This window comes from Bombina bombina, chromosome 6 (assembly GCF_027579735.1).
Source record: "Bombina bombina isolate aBomBom1 chromosome 6, aBomBom1.pri, whole genome shotgun sequence".
NCBI lineage: Eukaryota > Metazoa > Chordata > Amphibia > Anura > Bombinatoridae > Bombina > Bombina bombina.
The window spans coordinates 619,601,582-619,625,120 of NC_069504.1; the positions used below are offsets into that span (position 1 = coordinate 619,601,582).

A 23,539-nucleotide genomic window follows, 5' to 3' on the forward strand; every position below is an offset into this window, starting at 1 on the left:
GATCCTGAACATCTCTTGCCCCAGCCTGAGCAAAGAGAGAAAGTCTGCCCCCCACCAGATCCTTCCCAGATCGGGGGCCAACACTTCATGCTGTTTTGGTAGCAGTGGCAGGTGACTTGGCCTGCTTACCCTTGTTCCAGCCTTGCATCGGCCTCCAGGCTGGCTTGGTTTGAGAAGTATTACCCTCTTGCATAGAGGGTGTAGAATTTGAGGCTGGTCCGTTTCTGCGAAAGGGACGAAAATTTGGCTTCTTTTTAGCCTTAAAAGACCTATCCAGAGGAAGGGCGTGGCCCTTTCCCCCAGTGATGTCTGAAATAATCTCTTTCAAGTCAGGGCCAAACAGTGTTTTACCCTTGAAAGGGATGTTAAGCAAAAGCGCTCTGCACGCCACGATAGCAAACCCTGAATTATTCGCCGCTAATCTAGCTAATTGCAAAGCGGCATCTAAAATAAAAAAGAGTTAGCCAATTTAAGAGCTTGAACTCTGTCCAAAACCTCCTCGTACGAAGATTCTTTATTGAGCGACTTTTCTAGTTCTTCGAACCAGAAACACGCAGCTGTAGTGACAGGAACAATGCATGAAATTGGTTGTAGAAGGTAACCTTGCTGAACAAACATCTTTTTAAGCAAACCCTCTAACCTTTAATCCATAGGATCTTGAAAGCACAACTATCTTCTATAGGAATAGAAGTGCGTTTGTTTAGAGTAGAAACCGCCCCCTCGACCTTGGGGACTGTATGCTATAAGTCCTTTCTGGGGTCGACTATAGGAACTAATTTCTTAAATATAGGGGGAGGACAAAAGGTATGCCGGGCCTTTCCCACTCCTTATTTACTATGTCCGCCACCCGCTTGGGTATAGGAAAAACATCGGGGGGCACCGGAACGTCTAGGAACTTGTCCATCTTACCTAATTTCTCTGGAATGACCAAATTGTCACAATCATCCAGAGTAGATAATACCTCCTTAAGTAGTGCGTGGAGATGTTGAAATTTAAATTTAAAAGTTACAATATCAGGTTCTGCTTGTTGAGAAATTTTCCCTGAATCTGAAATTTCTCCCTCAGACAAAACCTCCCTCCTGGCCCCTTCAGATAGGTGTGAGGGTATGTCAGAACAGATATCATCAGCGTCCTCTTGCTCTTCAGTGTTTAAAACAGAGCAATCACGCTTTCTCTGATAAGTAGGCATTTTGGAAAAAATGCATGCAATAGAATTATCCATTACAGCCATTAATTGTTGTATGGTAATAAGTATTGGCGCACTAGATGTACTAGGGGCCTCTTGTGTGGGCAAAACTGGTGTAGACACAGAAGGGGATGATGCAGTACCATGCTTACTCCCCTCATTAGAGGAATCATCTTGGGCAATATCATATCTATGGCATTATTATCCCTACTTTGTTTGGACATTATGACACAAATATATCACATATATTTAAATGGGGAGACACATTGGCTTTCATACATATAGAACATCGTTATCTGATGGTTCAGACATGTTAAACAGGCTTAAACTTGTCATCAAAGCACAAAAAACGTTTTACAATAAAACCGTTACTGTCCCTTTAAATTTCAAACTGAACACACTTTATTACTGAATATGTGAAAAAGTATGAAGGAATTGTTCAAATGTCACCAAAATTTCACCACAGTAACTTAAAGCCTTAAAAGTATTGCACACAAATTTGAAAGCTTTAACCCTTAAAATAACGGAACCGGAGCCGTTTTTACATTTAACCCCTATACAGTCCCAGGTATCTGCTTTCCTGAGACCCAACCAAGCCCAGAGGGGAATACGATACCAAATGATGCCTTCTATAAGCTTTTTCAGTGGTTCTTAGCTCTTCACACATGCATCTGCATGCCATGCTTTCCAAAAACAACTGCGCATTAGAGGCGCGAAAATGAGGCTCTGTCTATGACTAGAAAAGGCCCCCAGTGAAAAAGGTGTCCAATACAGTGCCTGCCGTTTTTATTAAAACAATCCCCAAGATTTAACAACTATTAAAAGTAATAATCTGCCAAATATACTTAGTAAAGTAATCGTTTTAGCCCAGAAAAATGTCTACCAGTTTTTTAAGCCCTAATGAAGCCCTTTATTCTTTTACTTAAACTAAGAAAATGGCTTACCGGTTCCCATAGGGAAAATGACAGCTTCCAGCATTACCGAGTCTTGTTAGAAATGTGTCATACCTCAAGCAGCAAAAGTCTGCTCACTGTTTCCCCCAACTGAAGTTAATTCCTCTCAACAGTCCTGTGTGGAAACAGCCATCGATTTTAGTAACGGTTGCTAAAATCATTTTCCTCTTACAAACAGAAATCTTCATCTCTTTCCTGTTTCAGAGTAAATAGTACATACCAGCACTATTTTAAAATAACAAACTCTTGATTGAAGAATAAAAACTACATTTAAACACCAAAAAACTCTAAGCCATCTCCGTGGAGATGTTGCCTGTACAACGGCAAAGAGAATGACTGGGGAAGGCGGAGCCTAGGAGGGATCATGTGACCAGCTTTGCTGGGCTCTTTGCCATTTCCTGTTGGGGAAGAGAATATCCCACAAGTAAGGATGACGCCGTGGACCGGACACACCTATGTTGGAGAAATGTGTATTTAAAATTGAACAATTCATAATATTTTACAGGGAGCACAACTATTTTGTTTTGAGAAACCAGTTTGTAACCTTAATAATGAACTAATTTCTGTTGAATATATACTTTAAATATAATATAATTTATGTACACCTATTTCACCTCCAATAATTTGAATATAGTTCCATTGTATTGTGAAAGGATAAATATGATTTGTGAGCATTGCAATGCTAAATGTACAGTTTATCACATAACATAATGCTAACATTGGGCTTTTAGAAATCCATGTGACTGAAGCTGAGGTGCACACTTAAAGTCTGTCTGTATTGATCCTAACACTGAATGAACCAAAACAAAGTAATATTAGCTGGTGAGCCTGATCTGTAAGTGGGAGGATTCATGCTTAAAGTGAATGTAAATTTTGATGATAAAGTGCAAGGTTTTTAAAAATTCGATTAAAAATAGGGGCACTTTAATTCATCAAAATTTACATTTCACTTGTGTTGTAAAAATACTTACCTTATAATCTTGACAGCCGCTCCAGCTTCCCCCAGTCGTCGCAAGTCTCTTCCTACGTCAGACATGACGGACCGGTCATCCTCCAATCACAGATTCCCCCCCCAGGGGAAGCCGTGTCTGATTCAACGCCGTGATTGGAGGAAGCCGGATTCCTCATTTTAGACCCAGGAAGAGGCTTTGCAATGGGCGGAGGAAGCGATGCAGCGGCTGTCAAGATTAAAAGGTAAGTATTTTCATAACACGAGTGAAATGTAAATTTTAATGAAAAACATAATTTATGCTTACCTGATAAATGTATTTCTCTTGTAGTGTATCCAGTCCACGGATCATCCATTACTTATGGGGGGGATATTCTCCTTCCCAACAGGAAGTTGCAAGAGGATCACCCACAGCAGAGCTGCTATATAGCTCCTCCCCTCACTGCCATATCCAGTCATTCGACCGAAACAAGCCGAGAAAGGAGAAACCATAGGGTGCAGTGGTGACTGTAGTTTAATTAAAATTTAGACCTGCCTGAAAAGGACAGGGCGGGCCGTGGACTGGATACACTACAAGAGAAATACATTTATCAGGTAAGCATAAATTATGTTTTCTCTTGTTAAGTGTATCCAGTCCACGGATCATCCATTACTTGTGGGATACCAATACCAAAGCTAAAGTACACGGATGATGGGAGGGACAAGGCAGGAACTTAAACGGAAGGAACCACTGCCTGTAGAACCTTTCTCCCAAAAACAGCCCCCGAAAAAGCAAAAGTATCAAATTTGTAAAATTTGGAAAAAGTATGAAGCGAAGACCAAGTTGCAGCCTTGCAAATCTGTTCAACAGAGGCCTCATTTTAAAAAGGCCCAGGTGGAAGCCACAGCTCTAGTAGAATGAGCTGTAATCCTTTCAGGAGGCTGCTGTCCAGCAGTCTCATAGGCTAAACGGATTATACTCCGAAGCCAAAAAGAAAGAGAGGTTGCCGAGGCCTTCTGACCTCTCCTCTGTCCAGAGTAAACAACAAACAGGTTAGATGTTTGGCGAAAATATTTAGTAGCCTGTAAGTAAAACTTCAAGGCACGGACTACATCTAGATTATGCAAAAGACGTTCCTTCTTTGAAGGATTAGGACATAATGATGGAACAACAATCTCTTGATTGATATTCTTGTTAGAAACCACCTTAGGTAAAAACCCAGGTTTTGTACGCAGAACAACTTTATCTGAATGAAGATCAGATAAGGAGAATCACAATGTAAGGCAGATAACTCCGAGACTCTTCGAGCCGAGGAAATAGCCATCAGAAAAAGAACTTTCCATGAAAGAAGTTTGATATCAATAGAATGAAGGACTTTAAGAACCAAGTTTAAGCTCCATGGAGGTGCAACAGGTTTAAACACAGGCTTAATTCTAACTAAAGCCTGACAAAATGCCTGAACGTCTAGAGCTTCTGCCAGACGCTTGTGTAAAAGAATAGACAGAGCAGAAATCTGTCCCTTTAAAGAACTAGCTGATAATCCTTTGTCCAAACCCTCTTGGAGGAAGGACAATATCCTAGGAATCCTAACCCTACTCCATGAGTAATTCTTGGATTCACACCAATGAAGATATTTACGCCATATCTTGTGGTAAATTTTCCTGGTGACAGGCTTTCGTGCCTGTATTAAGGTATCAATTACTGACTCGGAGAAGCCACGCTTTGATAGGATCAAGCGTTCAATCTCCATGCAGTCAGTCTCAGAGAAAGTAGATTTGGATGATTGAAATGACCTTGTATTAGAAGGTCTTGTCTCAGAGGCAGAGTCCATGGTGGAAAGGATGACATGTCCACTAGGTCTGCATACCAGGTCCTGCGTGGCCACGCAGGCGCTATCAATATCATCGATGCTCTTTCCTGTTTGATTTTGGCAATCAGACGAGGGAGCAGAGGAAACGGTGGAAACACATAAGGTTGAAGAACCAAGGCGCTGCTAGAGCATCTATCAGTGCCGCTTCTGGGTCCCTGGACCTGGATCCGTAACAAGGAAGCTTGGCGTTCTGGCGAGACGCCATGAGATCCAATTCTGGTTTGCCCCAACGGAGAACCAATTGAGCAAACACCTCCGGATGGAGTTCCCATTCCCCCGGATGAAAAGTCTGACGACTTAGAAAATCCGCCTCCCAGTTCTCTACACCTGGGATATGGATCGCTGACAGGTGGCAATAGTGAGTCTCTGCCCAGCGAATTATCTTGGAGACTTCTGACATCGCTAGGGAACTCCTGGTTCCCCCTTGAAGGTTGATGTAAGCCACAGTCGTGATGTTGTCCGACTGAAATCTGATGAACCTCAGTGTTGCTAGCTGAGGCCAAGCCAGAAGAGCATTGAATATTGCTCTTAACTCCAGAATATTTATTGGGAGGAGTTTCTCCTCCTGATTCCATGAACCCTGAGCCTTCAGGGAGTTCCAGACTGCACCCCAACCTAGAAGGCTGGCATCTGTTGTTACAATTGTCCAATCTGGTCTGCGAAAGGTCATACCCTTGGACAGATGGGCCCGAGATAACCACCAGAGAAGAGAATCTCTGGTTTCCTGATCCATATTTAGTAGAGGGGACAAATCTGTGTAATCCCCATTCCACTGACTGAGCATGCATAATTGCAGCGGTCTGAGATGCAGGCGCGCGAATGGCACTATGTCCATCGCCGCTACCATTAAACCGATTACTTCCATGCACTGAGCCACCGTGTGGCGCGGAATGGAGTGAAGAACACGGCAAGCATTTAGAAGTTTTGATAACCTGGACTCCGGCAGGTAAATTTACATTTCTACAGAATCTATTAGAGTCCCTAGGAAGGAAACCCTTGTGAGAGGAGATAGAGAACTCTTTTCTTTGATCATTTTCCACCCATGCGACCTCAGGAATGCCAGAACTATCTCTGTATGAGATTTGGCAATTTGAAAGCTTGACGCCTGTATCAGGATGTCGTCCAGGTAAGGAGCCACCGCTATGCCTCGCGGTCTTAGGACCGCCAGAAGGGAGCCCAGAACCTTTGTAAAAATTCTTGGGGCTGTAGCCAACCCGAATGGAAGAGCTACAAATTGGTAATGCCTGTCTAGAAAGGCAAACCTCAGGAACTGATGATTATTCTTGTGAATCGGAATGTGAAGGTAGGCATCCTTTAAGTCCACTGTGGTCATGTACTGACCCTCTTGGATCATGGGTAAAATGGTTCGAATAGTTTCCATCTTGAATGACGGAACTCTGAGGAATTTGTTTAGGATCTTTAAATCCAAAATTGGTCTGAAGGTTCCCTCTTTTTTGGGAACCACAAACAGATTTGAATAAAACCCCTGTCCTTGTTCCGTCCACGGAACTGGATGGATCACGCCCATTACAAGGAGATCTTGTACGCAGCTTAGGAATGCCTCTTTCTTTATCTGATTTGCAGATAATCTTGAAAGGTGAAATCTCCCTTGTGGAGGAGAAGCTTTGAAGTCCAGAAGATATCCCTGAGATATGATCTCCAACGCCCAGGGATCCTGAACATCTCTTGCCCACACCTGGGCGAAGAGAGTCTGCCCCCTACTAGATCCGTTGTCGGATAGGGGGCCGCTCCTTCATGCTGTCTTAGAGGCAGCAGCAGGCTTTCTGGCCTGCTTGCCCTTGTTCCAGGACTGGTTAGGTTTCCAGGCCTGCTTGGATTGAGCAAGAGTTCCCTCTTGTTTTCAAGCAGAGGAAGTTGATGCTGCACCTGCCTTGAAATTTCGAAAGGCACGAAAATTAGACTGTTTGGCCTTTGATTTGGCCCTGTCCTGAGGAAGGGTATGACCCTTACCTCCAGAAATGTCAGCAATAATTTCTTTCAAACCAGGCCCGAATAAGGTCTGCCCCTTGAAAGGAATGTTGAGTAATTTAGACTTTGAAGTCACATCAGCTGACCAGGATTTGAGCCATAGCGCCCTACGCGCCTGGATGGCGAATCCGGAATTCTTAGCCGTTAGTTTAGTCAAATGAACAATGGCATCAGAAACAAATGAGTTAGCTAGTGTTCTAAGCTTGTCAACAATTTCAGTCAATGGAGCTGTATGGATGGCCTCTTCCAGGGCCTCAAACCAGAATGCCGCTGCAGCAGTGACAGGCGCAATGTATCCAAGGGGCTGTAAAATAAAACCTTGTTGAATAAACATTTTCTTAAGGTAACCCTCTAATTTTTTATCCATTGGATCTGAAAAAGCACAACTGTCCTCGACAGGGATAGTGGTACGCTTTGCTAAAGTAGAAACTGCTCCCTCCACCTTAGGGACAGTCTGCCATAAGTCCCGTGTAGTGGCATCTATTGGAAACATTTTTCTAAATATAGGAGGTGGGGAAAAGGGCACACCGGGCCTATCCCACTCCTTACTAATAATTTCTGTAAGCCTTTTAGGTATTGGAAAAACATCAGTACTCACCGGCACTGCATAGTATTTTTCCAGCCTACACAATTTCTCTGGCACTGCAATTGTGTCAGTCATTCAGAGCAGCTAATACCTCCCCAAGCAATACACGGAGGTTCTCAAGCTTAAATTTAAAATTAGAAATCTCTGAATCAGGTCTCCCCAATTCAGAGACGTCACCCACAGACTGAAGCTCACCGCCCTCAGGTTCTGCATATTGTGACGCAGTATCAGACATGGCTCTTACAGCATCTACGCGCTCTGTATCTCGTCTAACCCCAGAGCTATCGCGCTTGCCTCTCAATTCAGGCAATCTGGATAATACCTCTGACAGGGTATTATTCATGATTGCAGCCATGTCCTGCAAAGTAATCGCTATGGGCGTCCCTGATGTACTTGGCGCCATATTAGCGTGCGTCCCTTGAGCGGGAGGCGAAGGGTCCGGCACGTGGAGAGAGTTAGTCGGCATAACTTCCCCCTCGACAGACCCCTCTGGTGACAATTCTTTTGTAGATAAAGACTGATCTTTACTGTTTAAGGTGAAATCAATACATTTAGTACACATTCTCCTATGGGGCTCCACCATGGCTTTTAAACATAATGAACAAGTATCCTCTGTTTCAGACATGTTTGTACAGACTAGCAATGAGACTAGCAAGCTTGGAAAACACTTTAAAGCAAGTTAACAAGCAATATAAAAAACGTTACTGTGCCTTTAAGAGAAACAAATTTTGACAAAATTTGAAATAACAGTGAAAAAAGGAAGTTACACTAACAAAAATTTTACAGTGTATGTAACAAGTCAGCAGAGCATTGCACCCACTTGCAAATGGATGATTAACCCCTTAATAACAAAAACAGAATAATAAATTACAAAAAACATAATTTATGCTTACCTGATAAATTCCTTTCTTCTGTAGTGTGATCAGTCCACGGGTCATCATTACTTCTGGGATATTACTCCTCCCCAACAGGAAGTGCAAGAGGATTCACCCAGCAGAGCTGCATATAGCTCCTCCCCTCTACGTCACTCCCAGTCATTCGACCAAGGACCAACGAGAAAGGAAAAGCCAAGGGTGAAGTGGTGACTGGAGTATAAATTAAAAAATATTTACCTGCCTTAAAAACAGGGCGGGCCGTGGACTGATCACACTACAGAAGAAAGGAATTTATCAGGTAAGCATAAATTATGTTTTCTTCTGTTAAGTGTGATCAGTCCACGGGTCATCATTACTTCTGGGATACCAATACCAAAGCAAAAGTACACGGATGACGGGAGGGATAGGCAGGCTCTTTATACAGAAGGAACCACTGCCTGAAGAACCTTTCTCCCAAAAATAGCCTCCGATGAAGCAAAAGTGTCAAATTTGTAAAATTTGGAAAAAGTATGAAGCGAAGACCAAGTTGCAGCCTTGCAAATCTGTTCAACAGAGGCCTCATTCTTGAAGGCCCAAGTGGAAGCCACAGCTCTAGTAGATTGAGCTGTAATTCTTTCAGGAGGCTGCTGTCCAGCAGTCTCATAAGCTAAACGAATTATGCTACGAAGCCAAAAAGAAAGAGAGGTAGCGGAAGCTTTTTGACCTCTCCTCTGCCCAGAGTAAATGACAAACAGAGAAGACGTCTGTCGAAATTCCTTAGTTGCCTGTAAGTAAAATTTTAGAGCACGGACTACATCCAGGTTGTGCAGTAGACGTTCCTTCTTTGAAGAAGGATTTGGGCATAAAGAAGGAACAACAATCTCTTGATTGATATTCCTGTTAGTAACTACCTTAGGTAAGAACCCAGGTTTAGTACGCAGGACTACCTTATCCGAATGAAAAATCAAATAAGGAGAATCACAATGTAAGGCTGATAATTCAGAGACTCTTCGAGCCGAGGAAATAGCCATTAAAAATAGAACTTTCCAAGATAACAACTTTATATCAATGGAATGAAGGGGTTCAAACGGAACGCCCTGTAAAACATTAAGAACAAGGTTTAAACTCCATGGTGGAGCAACAGTTTTAAACACAGGCTTAATCCTGGTCAAAGCCTGACAAAAAGCCTGGACGTCAGGAACTTCTGACAGACGTTTGTGTAACAGAATGGACAGAGCTGAGATCTGTCCCTTTAATGAACTAGCAGATAAACCCTTTTCTAAACCTTCTTGTAGAAAAGACAATATCCTAGGAATCCTAACCTTACTCCAAGAGTAACCTTTGGATTCACACCAATATAGGTATTTACGCCATATCTTATGGTAAATCTTTCTGGTAACAGGTTTCCTAGCCTGTATTAAGGTATCAATAACTGACTCAGAAAACCCACGTCTTGATAAAATCAAGCGTTCAATTTCCAAGCAGTCAGCTTCAGAGAAGTTAGATTTTGATGTTTGAAGGGACCCTGTATCAGAAGGTCCTGCTTCAGAGGTAGAGACCAAGGTGGACAGGATGACATGTCCACCAGGTCTGCATACCAAGTCCTGCGTGGCCACGCAGGTGCTATTAGAATCACTGATGCTCTCTCTTGTTTGATTCTGGCAATCAATCGAGGAAGCAACGGGAAGGGTGGAAACACGTAAGCCATCCTGAAGTCCCAAGGTGCTGTCAGAGCATCTATCAGGACTGCTCCTGGATCCCTGGATCTGGACCCGTAACGAGGAAGCTTGGCGTTCTGTCGAGACGCCATGAGATCTATCTCTGGTTTGCCCCAACGTCGCAGTATTTGGGCAAAGACCTCCGGATGAAGTTCCCACTCCCCCGGATGAAAAGTCTGACGACTTAAGAAATCCGCCTCCCAGTTCTCCACTCCCGGGATGTGGATTGCTGACAGGTGGCAAGAGTGAGACTCTGCCCAGAGAATTATCTTTGATACTTCCATCATAGCTAGGGAGCTTCTTGTCCCTCCCTGATGGTTGATGTAAGCAACAGTCGTGATGTTGTCCGACTGAAACCTGATGAACCCCCGAGTTGTCAACTGGGGCCAAGCCAGGAGGGCATTGAGAACTGCTCTCAATTCCAGAATGTTTATTGGCAGGAGACTCTCCTCCTGACTCCATTGTCCCTGAGCCTTCAGAGAATTCCAGACGGCACCCCAACCTAGAAGGCTGGCGTCTGTTGTTACAATTGTCCAGTCTGGTCTGCTGAATGGCATCCCCCTGGACAGATGTGGCCGAGAAAGCCACCATAGAAGAGAATTTCTGGTCTCTTGATCCAGATTCAGAGAAGGGGATAAGTCTGAGTAATCCCCATTCCACTGACTTAGCATGCACAGTTGCAGTGGTCTGAGGTGTAAGCGTGCAAAGGGTACTATGTCCATTGCCGCTACCATTAAGCCGATTACCTCCATGCATTGAGCCACTGACGGGTGTTGAATGGAATGTAGGGTGCGGCAAGCACTTTGAAGTCTTGTTAGCCTGTCCTCTGTCAGGTAAATCTTCATTTCTACAGAATCTATAAGAGTCCCCAGGAAGGGAACTCTTGTGAGTGGAACGAGTGAAGTCTTCTTTTCGTTCACCTTCCATCCATGTGACCTTAGAAATGCCAGCACTAACTCTGTATGAGACTTGGCAGTTTGAAAGCTTGAAGCTTGTATCAGAATGTCGTCTAGGTATGGAGCTACCGAGATTCCCCGCGGTCTTAGTACCGCCAGAAGAGCACCCAGAACCTTTGTGAAGATTCTTGGAGCTGTAGCCAATCCGAATGGAAGAGCCACAAACTGGTAATGCCTGTCTAGGAAGGCAAACCTTAGGTACCGATAATGATCTTTGTGAATCGGTATGTGAAGGTAAGCATCTTTTAAATCTACAGTGGTCATGTACTGACCCTCTTGGATCATAGGTAAAATTGTCCGAATAGTCTCCATCCTGAACGATGGAACTCTTAGGAATTTGTTTAGGATCTTTAAGTCCAGGATTGGTCTGAAAGTTCCCTCTTTTTTGGGAACCACAAACAGATTTGAGTAAAACCCCTGTCCCTGTTCCAATCGTGGAACTGGATGGATTACTCCCATTAACAAGAGCTCTTGTACGCAGCGTAGAAACGCCTCTTTCTTTGTCTGGATTGTTGACAATCTTGACAGATGAAATCTCTCTCTTGGAGGAGAGTATTTGAAGTCCAGAAGGTATCCCTGAGATATTATCTCTAGCGCCCAGGGATCCTGGACATCTCTTGCCCAAGCCTGGGCGAAGAGAGAAAGTCTGCCCCCCACTAGATCCGATCCCGGATCGGGGGCCCTCAATTCATGCTGTTTTAGGGGCAGCAGCAGGTTTCCTGGCCTGCTTGCCCTTGTTCCAGGACTGGTTAGGTTTCCAGCCTTGTCTGTAGCGAGCAACAGCTCCTTCCTGTTTTGGTGCAGAGGAAGTTGATGCTGCTCCTGCTTTGAAATTACGAAAGGAACGAAAATTAGACTGTCTAGCCTTAACTTTGGCTTTGTCCTGAGGCAGGGCATGGCCTTTACCTCCTGTAATGTCAGCGATAATCTCTTTCAACCCGGGCCCGAATAAGGTCTGCCCTTTGAAAGGTATATTAAGCAATTTAGACTTAGAAGTAACATCAGCTGACCAGGATTTTAGCCACAGCGCCCTGCGTGCCTGAATGGCGAATCCTGAATTCTTCGCCGTAAGTTTAGTAAGATGTACTACGGCCTCCGAAATGAATGAATTAGCTAGTTTAAGGACTCTAAGCCTGTCCGTAATGTCGTCCAGAGTAGCTGAACCAATGTTCTCTTCCAGAGACTCAATCCAGAATGCCGCTGCAGCCGTGATCGGCGCAATGCATGCAAGGGGTTGCAATATAAAACCTTGTTGAACAAACATTTTCTTAAGGTAACCCTCTAACTTTTTATCCATTGGATCTGAAAAAGCACAGCTATCCTCCACCGGGATAGTGGTACGCTTAGCTAAGGTAGAAACTGCTCCCTCCACCTTAGGGACCGTTTGCCATAAGTCCCTTGTGGTGGCGTCTATTGGAAACATTTTTCTAAATATCGGAAGGGGTGAGAACGGCACACCGGGTCTATCCCACTCCTTAGTAACAATTTCAGTAAGTCTCTTAGGTATAGGAAAAACCTCAGTACTCGTCGGTACCGCAAAATATTTATCCAACCTACACATTTTCTCTGGTATTGCAACTGTGTTACAATCATTCAGAGCCGCTAACACCTCCCCTAGTAATACACGGAGGTTTTCCAGTTTAAATTTAAAATTTGAAATATCTGAATCCAGTCTGTTTGGATCAGAACCGTCACCCACAGAATGAAGTTCTCCGTCCTCATGTTCTGCCACCTGTGACGCAGTGTCTGACATGGCCCTAATATTATCAGCGCACTCTGTTCTCACCCCAGAGTGATCACGCTTACCTCTTAGTTCTGGTAATTTAGCCAAAACCTCAGTCATAACAGTAGCCATATCCTGTAATGTGATTTGTAATGGCCACCCAGATGTACTCGGCGCTACAATATCACGCACCTCCCTCTGAGCGGGAGATGTAGGTACTGACACGTGAGGCGAGTTAGTCGGCATAACTCTCCCCTCGTTGTTTGGTGAAATTTGTTCAATTTGTACAGATTGACTTTTATTTAAAGTAGCATCAATACAGTTAGTACATAAATTTCTATTGGGCTCCACTTTGGCATTGCAACAAATGACACAGGTATCATCCTCTGAATCAGACATGTTTAACACACTAGCAAATAAACTTGCAACTTGGAAATACAATTCAATTAGAATAATATTAAAACGTACTGTGCCTTTAAGAAGCACAGAAGATCTATGACAGTTGAAAATTAATAAATTGAAACAGTTATAGCCTCAATCCTTGTAAACAACACAACTTTAGCAAAGGTTTAATCCCATTAGCAAAGATAACAAATTCTGAAAGCAGGAAACAAATTACAGAATAAACGTTTTTTATCTCAGTCAAACTACAATTCTCACAGCTCTGCTGAGAGAAATTACCTCCCTCAAAATAAGTTTTGAAGACCCCTGAGCTCTGTAGAGATGAACCGGATCATGCAGGGAATACAATGAGTTGCTGACTGAAATATTTGATGCGTAGTAAAAGCGCCAAAAAAACGGCCCCTCCCCCTCACACAGCAGTGAGGGAGAACAGAAACTGTCAGAAAACAGATTAAGCAACTGCCAAGTGGAAAAATAGTGCCCAAACATTTATTCACTCAGTACCTCAGTAAATGAAAACGATTTTACATTCCAGCAAAAACGTTAAACATAATCTCTAGTTATTAAACAGCTTTATGTATTTCTTACAGTGTAATTCTAGTGAAGTACCATTCCCCAGAATACTGAAGTGTAAAGTATACATACATGACATTATATCGGTATGGCAGGATTTTCTCATCAATTCCATTGTCAGAAAATAAAAGCTGCTACATACCTCTATGCAGATTCATCTGCCCGCTGTCCCCTGATCTGAAGTTTACCTCTCCTCAGATGGCCGAGAAACAGCAATATGATCTTAACTACTCCGGCTAAAATCATAGCAAAAACTCTGGTAGATTCTTCTTCAAACTCTGCCAGAGAGGTAATAACACACTCCGGTGCTATTTTAAAATAACAAACTTTTGATTGAAGATATAAAACTAAGTATAATCACCATAGTCCTCTCACACATCCTATCTAGTCGTTGGGTGCAAGAGAATGACTGGGAGTGACGTAGAGGGGAGGAGCTATATGCAGCTCTGCTGGGTGAATCCTCTTGCACTTCCTGTTGGGGAGGAGTAATATCCCAGAAGTAATGATGACCCGTGGACTGATCACACTTAACAGAAGAAAAGTTTTTTTTGTTTTTTTTTTGTTTGTTTTTTTAAACACAGTCACAACAACTGCCACAGGTTGTTACCCTCCTCAAACACAACTTTGAAGCCTTTTGAGCCCTTCAGAGATGTCCTGTATCATGCAGAGGGAAGCTGAATGTCTCTGTCAGTATTTTTAGCTGCACAGAAAAGCACTAAAAAAGGCCCCTCCCACTCATATAACAACAGTGGAAAGCCTCAGTGAAACTGTTTCTAGGCAAAAATCAAGCCAGCCATGTGGAAAAAAACTAGGCCCCAATAAGTTTTGTCACCAAACATATATAAAAACGATTAACATGCCAGCAAACGTTTTATATTACACTTTTATAAGAGTATGTATCTCTGTTAATAAGCCTGATACCAGTCGCTATCACTGCATTTAAGGCTTAACTTACATTAATCCGGTATCAGCAGCATTTTTCTAGCAAATTCCATCCCTAGAAATATGTTAACTGCACATACCTTATTGCAGGAAAACCTACACGTCATTCCCCCTCTGAAGTTACTTCACTCCTCAGAATATGTGAGAACGGCAGTGGATCTTAGTTACTTCTGCTAATATCATAGAAATCACAGGCAGATTCTTCTTCTAATGCTGCCTGAGATGAAACAGTATAGTCCGGTACCATTTAAAAATAACAAACTTTTGATTGAAGTTAAAAAACTAACTATAATACACCACTCTCCTCTTACTACGTCCATCTTTGTTGAGAGTTGCAAGAGAATGACTGGATATGGCAGTGAGGGGAGGAGCTATATAGCAGCTCTGCTGTGGGTGATCCTCTTGCAACTTCCTGTTGGGAAGGAGAATATCCCCCCCATAAGTAATGGATGATCCGTGGACTGGATACACTTAACAAGAGAAATAAGTGCCCCTGTTTTTAAAAACTGGGCGCTTTATCATTAAAATTTACATTCACTTTAAGGTGGAATAGCATGATTATAATTAATTATAAATCTTGCGCACAATTTAACTAAATTGTGCGCACAATATAGTTAAATCGTGCACACGATTTAGCAAAATGTGCTCATGATTTTTTTTAAAAATCTTGTGCGACACCTCTCTGGGGATCTGTACATAATACTACTGTTGAAAATAAAAATGTCAAGGGTAAAGAGTTGCAATATTTGCAACCACTTTTCAGCTACATGTGGAACACAAGTCCTGCGCTGCAAGTAAAGCTTTCAAGTCTGTTAAATACCTGTTTTTTCTGTCCAATCCGATGGGCTCTGGCTTGTGCCTGCAAGTCATTCTGGGGATTCCAATCTGAATCGAAGATAACTACAGTGTCAGCTGAGGCCAAATTTATTCCCAAACCACCAGCTCGAGTAGACAGCAGAAAACAGAAATCCTAATTAGAAATGAGAGATCTTTTACTAGTAAATAGGATCACAATTTTTATATTAACATTATATGTTGTATCATAATATCATAAATATACAATTCTTGTAGAATTAAAACAACTTAAAGTCATAAGAAAACCCTATTTGAAATAGTATGGACTTGAACAGAAGAGTTTTTACCTCTGAACCTTCTGCATTGAAGTGGTCCAGTGCTTGCTTTCTTATTTCTCCCTTTATTGACCCATCAAGCCTCTGTTGATAAGAACACAAACCAGATTCAGAGAATACTTTGTGAAAGAGATTGATGGAAGCAATTATGTATTAATAGCCACAAATAAAAATAGCCTCAGAGTTATGTGCACCTCATGAACATGCTTTTGGAATAGAGATCATGTGACTTAAAATATCTACTTACAAAATATTGGATAACTAATAAGTAACATGCTTAGCTCCTACTGACTAAGATGCTACATTAGTTACCAATTTGATCCATTATACTCAAAGGGCTAAAATACATTTTCATTCAAAAAAATAAGCCAAAAACATTAAGTGCAACTTAATGAACAACCTAAATGTTGATATTTACCTAGTAAAGCATAAATGTCAAGTTCTGTATGCCAACATGCCCTCTTATTTTCAACTAAAATGACTGAATGCCTTTTTAATATGAAGGAAATCCACAAAACCTCCATTTATTCTGACTCTTTTGATCCAAATAATAACCACCCCAACACTCAAATCTGATACCGATAATCACTTGCCTTTTTAAAACTTACTCTTTGAAAAGGCGCTTGACATTTCCTCTCCCTGCTTTATATTAATCAACCTATACTTACCCCTTTACCAAAAGTTACATACTATTTTGGCAGTTTCTAATTATTGTTTTTCTCCAAGCTTGTGAGATCAGATGTTATTATAACTGTTCTATTCAGCTGTTATCAGGCAGTGTTTATTCCTGCATACCTGACCAGCAATACACACTAAAATATTATAAATAATAATGGGCAAAACAAATAAAATACTCACAATGATACCCTGATGTATTTAAATTCAATGGAAATGTTATTGACTTCCTAATACATTTTATTTCTTAAAATTGTTATTAGCTATTCTTAATATGTATATAAATAAAATGTGTTCTAGTTCTTGAAACCTCCTCTCATATAGCTCCCTCTTCAAAACAGGGGTAGAGGTGTTGTAACATGAAAGATCTCTTAGTAGGTAGCATAAAAGGTTTCTATAACATACAGCTGCAAGCTACAGCAACCTTGTGCAGCCTATAAAACCTGACGATGCAATATATTCCCTTTGAACAGTGAATCAAACAACTGTCACAATCTGTGTGGTTTGACTCAGTCCATTAAAACAACCCATAGAAAAATAACAGCAGGCAATACTGGCCTTTGCCAATAAGAACCCATCCCCACATGAAAAACAAAAGTTATGCTTACATGATACATTTGTAACTTTTCGGAATGATGATGGTCCACAGTCCTCCATAACATATGGGATTTATTTCCCGCCGGAGGTCAAGAACCTATATCAAAGCTTAAAATCCCTCCCACTACCCTTCTCTCTCTGTTTATAATGTATAGAGAGTAGAGAATAAAAAACAAATAGGTAGGAAAGACAAAGCAGGGTCTGTAGATCTGTCATTAGAACAGTTGCCCAAAAATTGAAACAGGCGGGGACTGTGGACCATCATCATTCCGAAAGAAAATAATTTATCAGGTAAGCATAAATTTTGTTTTCTTTTGGGAAATGATGATGTTCCACATTCCTCCATAACATATGGGATTAATACCCAAGCTGAAGGTATAAGTTACGGAAAGGGTGGGACAATTTTCCCCAGCAGTTCTTAATTAACCAACACTGCACTGCGGCCTGAAGGACTTTCCTGCCAAAATCTGCTTGCAAAAAAGCAAAACCTGAAAGCGATACAAATATGAAGAAAAAAAATATGCAGAGAAGACATGTTGCAGCTTTGTAAATCAGCTCCAAAGAAGCATAATAAAAAAAAAATTAAAAAAAAATGCTCGAGAAGAGCTGTTATATGCTTAATAGGTGACTACCCTTGCGACTCACTTTTTGAGCCAAGAGGCTTGCGATACCTTAGTAGCTTCCTGCCTCTTACGAGTACCAGAGTAGAGAAAAATGAGACGTTTGTCTGGAATCTGTAGTAGCATGGAGATAAAACGTAAAAGCATGGACTATCCGAACAAGAAATAGCCGCTACTTAGAGTTAGCATGATCTGAACATAATGAAGGAATAACCATTTCTTGATTGGAATTTTCCAGAGAAAATATCTTAGGAGTAAAAAGGAAATGTATGCTTACCTGATAAATTTATTTCTTTTATGATATGACGAGTCCACGGATTTCATCCTTACTTATGGGATATCGCCTCCTGGTCAGCAGGAGGAGGCAAAGAGCTCCACACCAGAGCTGCATAAATAGCTCCTCCCTTCCCCCCAACCCAGTCATTCGACCTAAGTTAGGAAAAGAAAGGAAAATCCTAGGAGCAGAGGTGACCGAAGTTTAACAAAACTAAACACCTGTCTTAGAAAAAAACGACAGGGCAGGCGGTGGACTCGTCATATCGTAAAAGAAATAAATTTATCAGGTAAGCATAAATTTCCTTTTCTTTTACAAGATATGACAAGTCCACGGAATTCATCCTTAGTTATGGGATACAATACCAAAGCAATAGGAGACGGATGAAAGGGAGGGACAAGACAGGAACCTAAATAGAAGGCACCACTGCTTGAAGAACCTTTCTCCCAAAAACAGCCTCAGACGAGGCAAAAGTATCAAATTTGGAAAATTTGGAAAAAGTGTGAAGAGACGACCAAGTTGCAGCCTTGCAAATCTGTTCAACAGAAGAATCATTTTTAAATGCCCATGAGGAAGCCACAGCTCTAGTAGAATGAGCCGTAATTCGTTCTGGAGGCTGCTGTCCAGCAGTCTCGTATTCAACACAGATGATACTCCTCAGCCAAAAAGAAAGAGAGGTAGCCGTAGCTTTCTGACCCCTACGTTTTCCAGAAAAAACAAAAAATAATGAAGATGTTTGACGAAAATCCTTAGTCGCCTGCAAGTAGAACTTCAAGGCACAGACTACGTCCAAATTATGTAACTGACGCTCCTTCTTAGAGGAAGTGTTAGGACACAAGGAAGGAACAACAATATCCTGATTAATATTTTTGTTGGAAACAACCTTAGGAAGAAAACCAAGGCCTAGATTTAGAGTTTGGCGTTAGCCGTCAAAAGCAGCGTTAAGGGGTCCTAACGCTGCTTTTTAACGCCCCCTGGAATTTAGAGTGAGGCAGGAAAGGGTCTACCGCTCACTTTCTTTCTGCGACTCGAGGCTACCGCAGATCTCCTTACGTCAATTACGTATTCTATCTTTTCTATGGGATTTGCCTAACGCTGGTACTACGAGTCCCGAAGAAGTGAGCGGTAGAGCCTCTACCGACAAGACTCCTACCGTCAAAAAAAGTCAGTAGTTAAGAGTTTTATGGGCTAACGCGGGAACATAAAGCTCTTAACTACTGTGCTATAAACTAACACCCATAAACTACCTATGAACCCCTAAACCGAGCCCCCCCCCCCCCCACATCGCAAACCCTATAATATTTTTTTTAACCCCTAATCTGCCGCTCTGGACACCGCCGGAACCTACATTATACCTATGAACCCCAAATCTGCTGCCCCCAACATCGCCGACACCTATATTATATTTATTACCCCCTAATCTGCCCCCCCCCAACGTCGCCGCCACCTACCTACAATTATTAACCCCTAATCTGCCGACCGGACATTGCCGCCACTATAATAAATGTATTAACTCCTAAACCGTCGCACTCCCGCCTAGCAAACACTATAATAAATTTTATGAACCCTTAATCTGCCCTCCCTAACATCGCCGCCACCTACAAATATTAACCCCTAATCTGCCGCCCCCACCGTCGCCTCTACTATAATAAAGTTATTAACCCCTAAACCTAAGTCTAACCTTAACCCTAACACCCCCTAAGTTAAATATAATTTAAATTAATCTAAATAAATTTACTATAATTAAATAAATTAATCCTATTTAAAACTAAATACTTACCTATAAAATAAACCCTAATATAGCTACAATATAACTAATAGTTACATTGTAGCTATTTTAGGATTTATATTTATTTTACAGGCAACTTTGTATTTATTTTAACTAGGTACAATAGCTATTAAATAGTTAATAACTATTTAATAGCTACCTAGTTAAAATAATTTCAAAATTACCTGTAAAATAAATCCTAACCTAACACTACACTATCAATAAATTAATTAAATAAATTACCTACAATTAGCTAAACTAAAATACAATTAAATAAACTAATCTATAATACAAAAAAAACACAATTTATGCTTACCTGATAAATTTATTTCTCTTGTGGTGTATCCAGTCCACGGATCATCCATTACTTGTGAGATATTCTCCTTCCCAACAGGAAGTTGCAAGAGGAAACCCACAGCAGAGCCGCTACATAGCTCCTCCCCTAACTGCCATATCCAGTCATTCGACCGAAACAAGCCGAGAAAGGAGAAACCACAGGGTGCAGTGGTGACTGTAGTTTAAATCTAAATTTTGACCTGCCTTAAACTGACAGGGCGGGCCGTGGACTGGATACACCACAAGAGAAATACATTTATCAGGTAAGCATAAATTGTGTTTTCTCTTGTAAGGTGTATCCAGTCCACGGATCATCCATTACTTGTGGGATACCAATACCAAAGCTAAAGTACACGGATGAAGGGAGGGACAAGGCAGGTACTTAAACGGAAGGAACCACTGCCTGTAGAACCTTTCTCCCAAAAACAGCCTCCGAAGAAGCAAAAGTATCAAATTTATAGAATTTTGAAAAGGTATGAAGCGAAGACCAAGTCGCCGCTTTGCAAATCTGTTCAACAGAAGCCTCATTTTTAAAGGCCCAGGTGGAAGCCACAGCTCTAGTGGAATGAGCTGTAATCCTTTCAGGGGGCTGCTGTCCAGCAGTCTCATAGGCTAAGCGTATTATGCTTCTTAGCCAAAAAGAAAGAGGTTGCCGAAGCCTTTTGACCTCTCCTCTGTCCAGAGTAAACCACAAAGTAGATGTTTGACGAAAATCTTTAGTAGCTTGTAAGTAAAACTTTAAAGCACGGACCACGTCCAGATTATGTAAAAGACGTTCCTTCTTAGAAGAAGGATTAGGACACAATGATGGAACAACAATCTCTTGATTGATATTCTTATTAGATACCACTTTAGGTAAAAACCCAGGTTTTGTACGCAGAACTACTTTATCTGTATGGAAAATCAGATAAGGAGAATCGCATTGTAAAGCAGATAACTCGGATACTCTACGAGCCGAGGAAATAGCCATCAAAAACAGAACTTTCCAAGATAAAAGTTTGATATCTATGGAATGAAGAGGTTCAAACGGAACCCCTTGAAGAACATTAAGAACCAAGTTTAAGCTCCATGGAGGAGCAACAGGTTTAAACACAGGCTTGATTCTAACCAAAGCCTGACAAAATGCCTGAACGTCTGGAACATCTGCCAGATGCTTATGTAAAAGAATAGACAGAGCAGAAATCTGTCCCTTTAAAGAACTAGCTGATAATCCTTTTTCCAAACCCTCTTGGAGAAAAAGACAATATCCTAGGAATCCTAACCTTACTCCATGAGTAATTCTTGGATTCACACCAATAAAGATATTTACGCCATATCTTATGGTAGATTTTCCTGGTGACAGGCTTTCGTGCCTGTATTAAGGTATCAATGACTGACTCGGAGAAGCCACGCTTTGATAAAATCAAGCGTTCAATCTCCAGCCAGTCAGTCTCAGAGAAATTAGATTTCACCACTCTCCTCTTACTACCTCCATCTTTGTTGAGAGTTGCAAGAGAATGACTGGATATGGCAGTTAGGGGAGGAGCTATGTAGCAGCTCTGCTGTGGGTTTCCTCTTGCAACTTCCTGTTGGGAAGGAGAATATCCCACAAGTAATGGATGATCCGTGGACTGGATACACCTTACAAGAGAAAAAAAAAACTAAATTACAGAAAATAAAAAAAAATTACAAGAATTTTAAACTAATTACACCTAATCTAAGCCCCCTAATAAAATAAAAAGCCCCCCAAAATATAAAAATGCCCTACCCTATTCTAAATTACAAAGTAATCAGCTCTTTTACCAGCCCTTAAAAGGGCTTTTTGCAGGGGCATTGCCCCAAAGTAATCAGCTCTTTTACCTGTAAAAAAAAAATACAACACCCCCAACATTAAAACCCACCACCCACATACTCCTACTCTAACCCACCCAAACCCCCCTTAAATAAACCTAACACTAACCCCCTGAAGATCTCCCTACCTTGAGTCGTCTTCACCCAGCCAAGCCGAATTCTTCATCCAAGCGGAGCAAGAAGAGGTCCTCCATCCAGTAGAAGTCTTCATCCAAGCGGGGCAAGAAGAGGTCCTCTATTCGGTAGAAGTCTTTATCCAAAGCCAATCGGAATTAAGGTAGGAAAAATCTGATTGGCTGATTTAATCAGCCAATCAGATTGAAGTTCAATCCAATTGGCTGATCCAATCAGCCAATCGGATTGACCTCACATTCTATTGGCTGATCGGAACAGCCAATAGAATGCGAGGTCAATCCGATTAGCTGATTGAATCAGCCAATCAGATTTTTCCTACCTTAATTCCGATTAGCTGATAGAATCCTATCAGCCAATCAGAATTCGAGAGACGCCATTTTTGGATGACGTCCCTTAAAGGAACCGTCATTCGTCCTTAGTCCGTCGGTTGAAGAGGATGGCTCCGTGTCGGCTGGATGTAAGATGGCTCCGCTCCGCTCTCCGGATGGATGAAGTTAGAAGACGCCGCTTGGATGAAGACTTCTACCGGATAGAGGACCTCTTCTTGCTCCGCTTGGATGAAGAATTCGGCTCGGCTGGGTGAAGACGACTCAAGGTAGGGAGATCTTCAGGGGGTTAGTGTTAGGTTTATTTAAGGGGGGTTTGGGTGGGTTAGAGTAGGGGTAATGTGGGTGGTGGGATTTAATGTTGGGGGTTGTATTTTTTTTTTACAAGTAAAAGAGCTGATTACTTTGTAATTTAAACTTCTTGTAATTTTTTTTTTATTTTCTGTAATTTAGTGTGGGTTTTTTTTGTATTATAGATTAGTTTATTTAATTGTATTTTAGTTTAGCTAATTGTAGGTAATTTATTTAATTTATTGATAGTGCAGTGTTAGGTGTATTTGTAAGTTAGGTTAGGATTTATTTTACAGGTAATTTTGAAATTATTTTAACTAGGTAGCTATTAAATAGTTATTAACTATTTAATAGCTATTGTACCTAGTTGAAATAAATACAAAGTTGCCTGTAAAATAAATATAAATCCTAAAATAGCTACAATGTAACTATTAGTTATATTGTAGCTATATTAGGGTTTATTTTATAGATAAGTATTTAGTTTTAAATAGGAATAATTTATTTAATTATAGTGAATTTATTTAGATTAATTGAATTATATTTAACTTAGGGGGGTGTTAGGGTTAGACTTAGGTTTAAGGATTAATAACTTTATTATAGTAGCGGCGACATTGGGGGCGTGAGATTAGGGGATAATAATTGTAGGTAGGTGGCGGCGATGTTAGGGAGGGCACATTAGGGGTTAATACAATTTATTATAGTGCTTTTGAGGCGGGAGTGCGGCGGTTTAGGGGTTAATACATTTATTATAGTGGAGGTGAGGTCCGGTTTGTAGATTAGGGGTTAATAAGTGTAGGTAGGTGGCGGCGACGTTGGGGGGCAGATTAGGGGGTAATAAATATAATATAGGTGTTGGCGATGTTAGGGGCAGTAGAT

At 41.4% G+C, this 23,539-nt stretch overlaps 1 protein-coding gene across 4 annotated transcripts in view; it reads right to left on the bottom strand.

Moving 5' to 3' along the window:
* The window catches only part of CHD2 (chromodomain helicase DNA binding protein 2), a 1,035,232-nt gene that overhangs the window by 440,850 nt on the left and 570,843 nt on the right, over nucleotides 1–23,539 (bottom strand). For all 4 annotated transcript variants that reach the window (XM_053717628.1, XM_053717629.1, XM_053717630.1 and 1 more), the window contains 2 exons: nucleotides 15,824–15,895; nucleotides 15,502–15,651 (listed from right to left, as the gene is read on the bottom strand). In XM_053717628.1, the coding sequence (XP_053573603.1) occupies nucleotides 15,502–15,651; nucleotides 15,824–15,895 (222 nt within the window). The remainder of the gene's footprint in view (nucleotides 1–15,501; nucleotides 15,652–15,823; nucleotides 15,896–23,539) is intronic.